Source organism: Hyperoodon ampullatus, assembly GCF_949752795.1.
Source record: "Hyperoodon ampullatus genome assembly, chromosome: 7".
Lineage (NCBI taxonomy): Eukaryota > Metazoa > Chordata > Mammalia > Artiodactyla > Ziphiidae > Hyperoodon > Hyperoodon ampullatus.
The window spans coordinates 110,426,972-110,439,629 of NC_136920.1; the positions used below are offsets into that span (position 1 = coordinate 110,426,972).

The following is a 12,658-nucleotide window of genomic DNA, read 5'->3' on the forward strand; positions in this document are numbered from 1 at the left end:
CTTATTAGAATGCAGAAAGCATCCATATCAAGAGCAAGACAACAGGTGAAATTGTATTCCTCAGAAGAAGCAACAAATTACAATTTTACAAACATAACAGGTGATTTCAAAAAAGATAAAAATTTTTTACAAAGAAAATTATCTTTTTATACAAATATTTTGGGCTTTTATTCAAAGGAAAATTATTTCATAAACTCTCAAGAGGAAAACCTTCAACTTTGCAAGGACAAAGTAACTTGGAGGCTGACTTTATATTATTTTGAATTCAATAATGAACAATGACTGTGTTTACCAAACAATTGTAGATCATGATTGCAAAATCAAGTCAACCTAAGGAAAAAAAAAACATATCATGACACACCCCATGGCAAATGTCCTTTGCTGTTTTTAATCAAAGGATGATACAAGCCAACTCATGCCACGTCTCACTATTATTTTCTAAATTCTATGCAAACAGGACAAGGCTTCAACTGAAGAGAGAGAGGAATGAAGAGCCTTCTTCTATTTTTGGTCTTTATAACATTTTCTTCTGCGTTTCCCACAGACCGAACGATGGAAAATGAAGAAAACATGCAACTGGCTCAGGTACTGTCTCAATAAATGTTATTAATGACTATCAATAAAACTTTTACTTTATTGATTGTATTGGGACTTAAAAAGACAGCTAGTTCCTACCAAAGGGTCCTGAACTTTCTTGTGAGGAGCTGCTTTTCCTTTCCTTGGCTCTAAGGACATCAAGGAAATTTGAGGGGTGGAGAGTAGGGGTGGGGTGGAGGACAGGCAGGATTTGCTACAACTTTAAGCAATAGTTACAAGTGAAGAGATAGTGAGAATAGAAAGGGTCAGCCCTGCAAGAAAGGAGGTCTCCATAAAAGCATTTGAAGACCAACCAGGAGAATCCATCTATATTTTGGAGCCACTTATCCCTATATGTATGAAAAACACATTGTTTTGGAAATTCCCTCTAAAAATCAGTCCAATTTGCCATATTTGGTGAAATTATTTACATTTGCAAAATGGATAATCACATCTCCTCTAGCATTTGTTTCAAGGAAACACCATAATGAAAGTAACAGCAACAATATGTAAGACACAAGATAATTTAACACACAGAAGAAGCTTGCTTCTCTTCTGTGGAAGTTTGGAGTCTCATGGGCTGTGTGGGTTTAGCCAGTTCTGGTCACACATAGCTCAATGAGTTCTTGAAAACTGAAAGCACAGGGTGACTCTTTGCTTTCCTCTTTGTTTTCTTCCTCTCTTCTTTCTTCTCTCACTCCTTCCTTTCCCTTGTTACTTATTTCCTTTTTCCCTCCTACTGCCAAAAAGGATTTCAGAAAATTTTGTTTTCTCCTGTGATGGAGATCTGCTCTCCTGTAGTCTGTGCCTTTTTTTTTTTGTCTTTTTGGTCAGGCGTATCTCAACCAGTTCTACTCTCTCGAAATAGAAGGGAGTCATCTTGTTCAAAGCAAGAACAGAGGTCTCATAGACAGCAAAATTCGTGAAATGCAAGCATTTTTCGGATTGACAGTGACTGGAAAACTGGACTCAAATACCCTTGAGATCATGAAGACACCCAGATGTGGGGTGCCTGATGTGGGTTAGTATGGCTACACTCTCCCTGGGTGGAAGAAATACAATCTCACATACAGGTAATGCTTCTGCCCCTAATCTAAAGGAACATGAAAATAATCTCCAAGGAACAAAAATAATAATAGTTTCTTTTACCGAGCACTTCCTGTGTGCTCGGCACTTGATAGGTTTTATTTATTCCGTCCTCCCAAGAAATTTGTGACATAGGCATCACTGCTATTACCACCTTAAACACAGAGAAACAAAAGCTTATTTGCCATAGGCCGTTTTACACAGCTCTTCTCAGCAGACTGGCTCTGGAAGATATGCTCTAATCTCTAGCCTCTGCCACCTCTATCAAAGCTCAGGACCAGGATCTGCCTTCTGATTGCAGATGCTTAAAGGTACAAATGAAGTGTGCTCAAGGGAAAATGGGAAGACCCTGGAGCACAACCAGTTCATGTCAGAGATGCATGTGAGTCAGATTGTCAAATCTAAGGTGGACCACAGACATCTCAAGGAAAGGGAGCTGGCTTATTGGCAGAAAGAAGATGAAGTGCACCTGTGACCTGAGATAGAGTCAGTGACTTTGACCACTGCTCTAGAGCCTTCCTGGCTGGCCCTAAAGAGTCTTTCTGATAGTTCTTCCTTCATCTTACTGAGCCTTAGGGATTGAGATAAAAATACGTTTATCAAGATAGGGAATATAAACTAAAGGAAGATCTTTTCCTGAGTAACAAACTCTTTGTGGCTCTCAAGTGAGACTCTTAATATATGACACATGCATAAGACTGATTTCTACAAGCCGTTTGAGGAAATAAATCTCAATTCTTTTTAGAAGATATTTATAATACAGTCATATACACAGCAAACACATACATGAGATTAATGATCTCCCACTTAAGATGTGATCTTAGGGAGGTCACTTAACCTCTTTGAGCCTCATTTGTTAAAGTGTGATAATACTACCTGATGAATAGGGCAAATGAAAGATTGAATTATATAGCATACGTAAAAGTACCTTATTTAAATAGTAAAGTAGTGTACAAATGTAACAATAGCACCATATCAAAAGTTACTGCCGCATATAATTGATGACATAGAAATTATTTTCTTTCCATAGTATGTGTTTACATGCATGTATAACCACCAATTGATATATTTTTGTTAATTTCTAAGAATCATAAACTACACTCCAGATATGGCACGAGCTGATGTGGATGAGGCTATCCAAAAAGGTTTAGAAGTGTGGAGCAAAGTTACTCCCCTAATATTCACCAAGATTTCCAAAGGGATTGCAGACATCATGATTGCCTTTAGGACCCGAGGTAAGGTTTTCAGCAGGTAAAACAATATGGCTATTTCATCCCAGGAGCTTTGAAGAGGCTGATCTTTTTTCCCCCCATGAATTGTATCTCAGTCCATGGTTGGTGTCCTCGTTATTTTGATGGCCCCTTGGGAGTCCTTGGCCATGCCTTTCCTCCTGGTCTGGGTCTGGGTGGAGACACTCACTTTGATGAGGATGAAAACTGGACCAAGGATGGAGCAGGTGAGCCCGATTTTCTTTATGAACAAAATTTTGTTATTCATACAAATTCCTAAAGGAATAGTTTTGCAACTAGTTGCTTTTTACTTCCCAATTTCCCTACGATTTTTCATATTCCAGATGACATTGATGAAAGTGTTCAATGTCTATTCAAACAATTGTGCTTGTCCAGTTCAGAGCCTTATCCACACAACATCTTCATAAAGTTGCTAATCCTGTTATGATCAGAACATTCTTCCCTTACTCAGATGTTCATTCATATACCCACAATGCCTGAAGGGCCACTATGTGCCTGGAACTGCGCAAGGTGTTGTACAGACCACAAAGTTGTACTCAAAAAGTTCCAGCTCTTCAGAGGTTCATGATCTTGTGTGATGTATAAGGCCTAGACCCACTCACTACCATACAAGGCAGACTGTGCTGTCTGTTATACCCGTGGCAGAAGTCATCTCTGGCTTGAGGATTGAAAGAAGACTCTGGGGAGGTGGTGATTCTAAGTTAGTGATTGAAGGATGCTGTGTGGGTTTATGGCCCATAGGAAGTCTGTTTATATGCATGAACCTCTTCTAACTCTTGCCTGTCTGCCAAAGTATTAGACCCTTGTCTTTATATTTGACTTATTTCTTCAGACTAAGTGAGTAGATTTTATTTCTCTTAATGGGCCTCCCTGGCACTAAAATAAGAGATATTTTATTACTTTTCAAACAAAATACAAAACTTTACTATAGTAAAAATATGTGCCTCAAATGAAGGAGCAGGTTGAATAGACTCTTGGGTTCTCCCACTCTTTTTTTCTATCATTGACTACAGTCATCTTGGGTCTGGCATCTGGTTTCCCAGGTCCCAGAAAAGTGGAGGCTGTGTCTCTCTGGTGGATGGTATGCGAGGACACAATTCAGTCCTGACCACGTAACTCTAGACAGTCTGTGGGTCAGTTTTACAGTTTCTGCAAAACTGAAAGCCAGTGACTCAAAATGATGCGTGGCCACTCCTTGCTAAGTCTGATCATGTGATGTAATTGTTCTTCCAAGAGCTAGGAAACAAAGAGGGTAAAGAACTCAGTGCTGGCTGAACTTCAGGTACCAGGGAAGTCTGGGATTGGTTGCTGCCACTGCCACGTGAGTTACATTAAAGACAAGAAACTGAAAGAGGTAGGGTGACACCATGACCCAAACAACAGAGTAGTTGAATGGACCATGTCTGTATCTCCTGCTGAAACATGTCCTAATATTTCTCTGGATTTGGCCTAAAGGCAGTGTGGATATGTCCAATCAGGCAGTTATAGGAAATATCTTAGTGCTCACCGAAGTCAGAATGACTCCACTTTGTCAGCCAGTATTTACTTTCATATCTAGAGGTAGATATGAAAGTTTCACTGTCATTTTATCCCTATTAATTCCAATATTTAGTAGTAAAATTACTATTACGCATACTGCAAAAGGGCCCTTGTCAAAGGGGATGTGTGGGGTCGATTACGAAAAAGTCCAATGTGATCTGGGCCCCAAGTTGGCAAAACTTGCTTGAGCAAAGCAGAGGATAAATATAGCCCTCCACCAAGTTCTGGCTGGATTGCCAGGCAACAATACTAAAATGGGTTATCTTCTAACTACTTTACTACATTCCCTCAGCTTTGAAACTTTTGGCCCTGGGGGATGCCCAATCATATAACTCTTACCTCACTGACGTAGAAGGGAAAATGCCTTCCTGTTCTTTAATAAAAAAAAAATAAAATCTCAAGCATATGTGACCTCCAATCAGATTTTTTAAATAGAAAATTTGGCAATAATGTATAATATATGATTACCTTCTTTACGTATATGTAAGCTCTCTCTATGGAAAGGGCACAAAAGTCTTAGTGTAACTTCCTTAAAAGCAATAGACAACTGTCATCTGCTAATCCCACTGTTTCCTAAGGGGAGGACAGTCACTGCTTGATGATGTTGGAGGAATTTGAGCACATAGAGAGGCTTTCCTGAGAATCTCCCAAAGGGAGGTCAGTGTCAAGCTTGTATGTGAATGTAAATGTTCTACTCACACATGTGCACTAAACAACTGAAACAGACCTCAGAGACCGCTACAGATGCAGTGCTGGGATGGAGAAGAGCAGTGGTCTGTGGCTTGGCAGACCTTACTTGCAGAAGGATGACACACGTTATCTGTAATGAAGGTGAAAACACCTTGCAAAGCACCTGCCTTTAGCAAACATTCAGAAAGTGTTTGAGACTGATGATGATGTTGGTGATTATTAGTATTAATGATAATGATGATGATTAGATAGAGTGAATTCTAGGAGAAGGAAAAACTATTCACAAAGGTACTGATGTATTATATACCAATTTATCTATTTAGTCACATCTCCAAGAAGGCAGCAATGTTGTCTTTTTTTTCTACAGTATCATACAGCCTATAATATTGTCAGGACATGAGAGATACTCTACAAATATTTGATAAATGAAATCACGCAACAATCCTTTACTCAACATCTACTCTGACCCACGCTCTGTGATAGAAATGGAATATACAATAGTGTACAAGACACAGACCCTGCCCTCCAGGGGTTTACAGTCTAGAGGACACACTCTATCAAATGGCAATTAAAATTAGTATGATCAACAGTGGGATAAAGGGAACTATGGCAATGTAATAGGAGCACATAAGATAAACTCCAATCCATATACCGAGGTCAGGGAGGAAGTGATGCCAAACCTGAGACCTGAAGGCTCTGCAGGAACTCTGAAGGCAAAGTGGAGTAAACAGTTCTAGACAGAATAACCCAACCAACCCAAGTATTAGAATTGTGGTGGAACAGAAGGCTAAAATGGTGAATAAGATTCAGATTAGAGTCCTAAATAGAAGGTCTTGAAAGCCACAATAAATGTTTGAACTTCATTCAGATGATCTGAGTTTGAATTACTTTTTTAAAGAGTCACTTGTCCCATCCCTGTCCAAAAGCACATGCAGTGATATTGCCAGCCAGACAAAGGGTAGCAGCAAAAGCCAGAGCAGAAAAGCATGAAAGTCCATGAAATAATTTTTTGCCATTACATGTTTGTTTTGTGCAAACATCACTGGACAAAGCTCCATCACAAAAGGCTCAGCCTTTTCCTTCGTGTCCATAGGCTTAGTTGAAAGTCCAAGGACAGTCTTTTATATACTTAGAAACGTACAGACTGTGGGAGAGACAGAGAAATAAAAAGGCAACTCCAATCATGCATGGTATGACTTCTGGTGTGGTAAAATACAGAGTACTATGGTCTTGTATAGGAGGCACAACTAACCATTCTATCAACCACATAAAAACCTGGATATCCAGCAACCATCACTAAGCAGTTTCTCAGTCACCAGGAATAAAAGATGATTAAGACATGGTCCAGGTACCTGAAGGGTACACAGCTTGGTGAAAGAAATAGACAATGCAGTACTTATCTGCAAAGACAGAATTAAGCACTGAGTCTACAGAAACCGAGAGAGGTGCAATTAAGTCAGCCTGGATAGGAGCTGTGGAATAAGAGAAGCCTCATGAGGGAGATGGCTCTAGGGGGATTCCTGAGGAATACATGGGATAGTGGGGAGAAAGCGGGGTGAGAAAGTAATACGCTGGGCAGAAGGGATGGAGATATGGAGACACAGAGATTAGAAAGAACATGGCATAGATGAGAAATGCAAATGATTCAATATGGCTAGCTCATGGAATGTGAAAATAAAATATGAGGCTGGAAAAAAAAGCAGAGACTAGTTCATGGAAGGCCATGTTTAGGTGTTTGGACTTGATCCTACAGCCAATGGAGAACCTCTGAATAATATAGGTAGGAGAAACATGATCACATTCAGCAGCGTAAAAACAACCAAAGACTGGCGGCTTCTCCCTCTCTCTCTCTCTCTCTCTTTTTTTTTTTTTACTACTATCCATTTCTGAGACACCTGTTTCCTGCCATCTGTTAACTCTGGGTTATATTTCTCCATGATGTGACTAATACCAATCAATCTTGAAATATTTCCCAGATAAATGATGGTGAATATGTTATAAGAATTATCTGCTGTTTGGCAAGCCTTTTCATCATTCCCCTCAGTTACTTCCTAATCTCAGATGCAATCATTCTCCTTCTGAATGACTAATGTACTCATGTTTCCTCTGTTTTTGTTAAGGATTCAGCTTGTTTCTTGTGGCTGCTCATGAATTTGGTCATTCACTGGGGCTCTCTCACACCAATGATCAAACAGCTTTGATGTTCCCAAATTATGTCTCCCTGGATCCTAGCAAATACCCACTTTCTCAGGACGATATCAATGGAATACAATCCATCTATGGTGAGCAACAAATCTGAATATATGTGAACTGAATTGAAAGCCTTCCAGGAAGGACGTTGAGAAAATCACTTCTTGAAATATTATCATGAAGAAAATATTCTCTTGGGTAAGATCCTTCTGTAGGTATTTCTACATGCCTTCTTAATTCACTAAGGTATTTCTTTTCTCATCAAGGAAGTCCACCTAAGACACCTGCTAAGCCAAAGGGACCCACTGTACCCCATGTCTGTGACCCCGATTTGACTTTTGATGCTATCACCACTTTCCGCAGAGAAGTAATGTTCTTTAAAGGCAGGTAAACCCATTCCCTTAAACACCTCAACTTCCTATGAAGATTTTTCTTTTCAAGAGATTTGGGGATAAGAGAGCTGTGGGGGTAGTGAGAATATGTGCCTTTCCTTTTCGTTTTATAACTGCCCATATTGTTTGAATGTTTTATTCTGTGCACATATCTCTTACTTGTTTGATAAATTAATTTTTAAATGTTTTTAGGCAAATTTTTAAATTGCCATTGAAACAGAGTCTACTTCCAGTGACTTCTTAGCTAAAATAACACATCACTCCTGGTGGTGTGTTGGAGCTGGCTTATACCATTTCAGGATCCAACTGTTAAATTTTCAAGAATTCTGTAAACTAGTTCAAATCACTTTGGTAGCTTGCAACTGGCCATGGTTGGAGTATTTACACCCTGGAAATCATCAAATGATAAAAATTAGGTTTTTTTCCTACCTGGAGAGCCAATTGTTAAATACGCATCGACAGACCTTTTCTTGAAGCCGAATCAACAGTGTTAGCTGTGGTAGGAAATCTCTTCTCTCACTATGTATAATTTACTGCACTTAACTTGCAACATGGTGTGTCAGTTATGTATACCATGACCATATTTTCAGAACAAAGTATCAAGACATACACCATCTGACAAGGATATAGGGGCAAAAGAAAAGAATATCTGAAATCAGACTCCTGCCACCCACAACTATATAGCACTGTAATGACATGCTGTCACTACCATGCTCTTAATAGCCAAGGCTGAGAGACCACTTGTCAGGGATGGGTAGCCAGCATGGGAAGGAAAATGGACTATAAGGACTTTTCAAGTCCTCCTGATAGGCTGAGAACTTTACAGCCAGAAGGAAAATCTGAGGAAATATTTAGCCATGAGAATAATAACATTTCTTTATTCTAGGAAACATCAGCACCAAAAAATTCTTCTTAGATTGCTTGGTATTGGCTTAGAATGTTGGGAATCGTTGCTTTGGCAAAAATGAGATGATTGAGCACACTGAGAACTACTTATGAGATTTCCATGGGTATTTTGCTATTCTAAGTTCCCAAAAGATTGGGCACAAAGTCATGTCCTGGCCTTGGTATTCCAAAGGGTAGAATTGAACTCATAACCACCTAAATTTGCTGAGGAAATTTGTATTAATGCTATAAATTGTTTGAGGAAAATATCAACCAGTTAGATAAGGGACAAGTGTCAGTTTGCAACATTTTCATTGAAATAGATATATATACACTGTGTATAAAGTATGGTTTTCTGTCTAACACAGGCATCTATGGAGGATCTACTATGATATCACTGATGTTGAATTTGAATTAATCTCTTCATTCTGGCCATCTCTGCCAGCTGATATTCAAGCTGCATATGAGAACCCCAAAGACAAGATTCTGGTTTTTAAAGGTAACTTTATCCATCATTATTCCTCTTCTCCCGCTGGATGCCTGAACTGTTCAGTGGGTATTTTAGTGCAAGGAATATAATCTTCATGAATGAGCAAAATAGACAGGGCTTCTTCCCTGACCTTAGGTTCCTATCATAAAGAATAACTAACCAGGGCTTCCCTGGTGGATCAGTGGTTGAGAGTCTGCCTGCTGAAGTTGGGGACACGAGTTCGTGCCCCAGTCCGGGAAGATCCCACATGCCACGGAGCGGCTGGGCCCGTGAGCCATGGCCACTGAGCCTGCGCGTCCAGAGCCTATGCTCCACAATGGGAGAGGCCACAACAGTAAGAGGTCCACATAACGCAAAAAAAAAAAAAAAAAAAAAAGAAGAACTATCCAAGGATTCTCTGTGGTTGTGAAGATAAACACCATCCCAACAGCACAGGAGAAACGAAAACTGTATAACAAAAATGAAAAAGTCTTTTTTTCTGAAAAATAAAGGTAACCCATTTCTCTTCTATGTTCCCCTTTTACTAGGGTTGCTAGATGTGGCAAATATAAATACAAGATGCTTTGAATTTCAGACAAAAAAACAAAATATTTTTTTAGTATAAGTATGTCCTTTGCAATATTTTGGATATACTTATACCAAAAATTAGTTATTGTTTATTTGAAATTCAGATTCAATTGGTATCTAATATTCAAATTAGCAACCCTACTTTTTTTTTTTTTTTTTTTTTTTGCGGTACGCGGGGCTCTCACTGCTGTGGCCCCTCCCGTTGCGGAGCACGGGCTCCGGACACACAGGCTCAGCGACCATGGCTCACAGGCCCAGCTGCTCCGCAGCATGTGGGATCCTCCCGGACCGGGGCACGAACCCGTGTCCCCTGCATCAGCAGGCGGACTCTCAACCACTGCGCCACCAGGGAAGCCCAGCAACCCTACTTTTTATACGGGTTTCACCAGATTACTTGCCTTTGAGAACACTTGGGTGCTGAAATTTAGGAGAACATGTCCAAATACTTGACTGTTTTGTCAGAGTTGGAAAGAATTAATACAATGAATTCAATTGACATGGGTATGCACACTACTAACTATAGGTATATATTATTTGTGTAATGTTAATGATATAAGCATCTAAAGAAAGCAGTAAGAATAAATGGAGACATAAGATTACTAAATCTCTAAGCATTGAACCTGAAAGGAACTAAGCATCTAATTATTTTCAAACTTCTTAAGACAGCTATTTCTCCCTTTAGGAAACAAATCAGAAGATAATCACTTTCTCTCTTCCTAGATGAAAACTTCTGGATGATCAGAGGATATGCTGTCTTGCCAGATTATCCCAAATCCATCCATATACTTGGCTTTCCAAGACGTGTGAAGAAAATTGATGCAGCTGTCTGTGATCAAAACACAAGAAAAACCTACTTCTTTGTGGGCATTTGGTGCTGGAGGCAAGTCTACAGACAATTGACCCTTTGTTTTACTCTGGAGAAAAATATCCAGATAACTTCACTTTAACATGAGCAAAAATAAAATTAACCTACAGTCTTCCTAAAGTGTTATCTTGAGGGCAATCCTAGGTGGATGGCATTCGCCAAACAAAAGAATGTTTCAATCAGTTCAAAGACCTTTCTCCAAGTTAAAAAAATAAAGATAAAATCATAAATCTGGTGGTGCCAACCAAACCGCCAATGACAAACATATCTAGTCAAAGTCTTTGAAACTCCAGGATGAGCTCTTATTTTGATTTCACAGTTCCACAGAATAGCATCAATCCGGCAAATTATGTGGCTTTTCCCCCTCATAATTCCTTGCTTTCAAGACATTATAAGTGATTTAACCAAACATAATCTTTGCCATTTTTATTTTATTATTGATCCAACTTGTTTTCTTCCAGTAGGACTTTTTTTTTCTACATCCTTGCTTGACTCCAAGGAGGCAGTAAAAAATTAAGCCCTCCCCCTCCAAAACTAAGATCCCCTGAAAACCTTTCAAATCCATGTCTCCAGGTATGACGAAGTTACCCAAACCATGGACAAAGGGTATCCACACAGGGTGGTAAAATACTTTCCAGGAATTGGTCTCCAAGTGGATGCTGCTTTCCAACATAAAGGTAAGCATCAGTGCCTGACTATAAGGATACTTGGAAGACTTTGCCGACTGTGAAATAAGACAGCAAGAAATCTTAAATGTTTCCATTCTAACGTCATTTTATTACTCTAGAGTACATGTAAATAATAATAAACTTTAATCTGAGGGCCTTATCAAAAACTGAATAGTAAGTTCTGAATTATATTCTCTGTCATACTATTTCAAAACTGCAAAAAATTAACTATCACTGATCCAAGATACCTTATAAAGATACCCCCGAAGAGGTTTAAGTGTGAAAAATGACTAAGCACGTGAAGTGAACAGTGATTCTCAATCTTAATGTACATAGTTTAATATACACAGCTTGAGGTTATGAAACTACAAGTTCCTTAGAGTTTCTGAGGCAGTAGGATTGTGGGTAAGATCCAGGAATCTATAGTTTTAAAAGAACCTCAAGCAATTTAATGCATCAGTCCAGCTACTATATCTTCAAAGACAACAAACCAGACCATGAAGTAAGCAGGAGTCTAAACATGTTTTTGAGTAACACCATCTGTTATTTTAGTGAAATGTAACATGGAACCTCAAAAACTAAAACAGATTAACCAGAGCAACACTAGGAAAATGAGGATGTAGGGACCAAGGCCATACTCACAGGTGCCTCTTTCTCCCCATCTCTGAGACACTTTTTTGAAACCTAGTTTGAGAACCTCTGGCATAAACCACAGTCTGACTAGAAAGGTAGTAAGCCCTTGAAACTCATGTTTCATACCTTGGCTATTTTGTCAGGGAAATAAAAATAATATTTCTCATGTGACTGAGCAGAGTAAAATGTATCTATATAGTTACACATTTCTTTTCTCTCCATATAATGTTCAGTTATTTTATTCTATATTCATAAAATTAAAAAGTGTGGACTCATTGTATAGTGGTGCAAGGTAACTAATCATGATTCTCTCTCTTTAGGATTCTTCTACTTCTTCCGTAGATCAAAGCAATTTGAATATGACCCTAAGGCAAAGAACGTTACCCGAATAATGAAAACCAATACTTGATTTCAATGCAGAGAACCGTTAAATTCATCATCTGATTTTACTATCAGCGAGGAAAATGTACATTCAGGGGGAGTGGAGATGTTTTATCATAAGAACTTAAACTTGCTTATTTTCAGTATTGTTCATGTGCTGAAAAACTACAGTTATCAATAAAGTCATAGACCTAAAATAAACCTCAAGGGGTCTTTTAATCTGAACTCTGCTTCAAAGGAGAATAGAACTATTCTTTAACATCAAGTTGCCAGTCCTAGTTCTAAATATCTATCTAGTTAAGAGTCAAACAGCTTTTTGAGCTTCCTGATTCTTTTTACAGGAAGTTATGTATAAACAAAACTCTCACTGGACTTTAAACATATTTTATGCTTTGTAGACTTGAAGAAGTAAGACGTTTGTTATAATAACAAAATACTGAAGACAT

At 38.8% G+C, this 12,658-nt stretch overlaps 1 protein-coding gene across 1 annotated transcript; it reads left to right on the top strand.

The window, feature by feature from the left end:
• Positions 1-486: 486 nt before the first annotated feature.
• On the top strand, positions 487-12,393 carry MMP27 (matrix metallopeptidase 27; the record flags this gene model as incomplete). Its single annotated transcript, XM_079708936.1, is given in 12 exon segments — positions 487-585; positions 1,411-1,599; positions 1,603-1,649; positions 2,749-2,897; positions 2,990-3,118; positions 7,262-7,423; positions 7,598-7,718; positions 8,977-9,107; positions 10,386-10,545; positions 11,104-11,207; positions 12,152-12,237; positions 12,241-12,393. Coding segments are annotated over 12 exon segments (1,530 nt in total).
• Between the last annotated feature and the right edge of the window lie 265 nt (positions 12,394-12,658).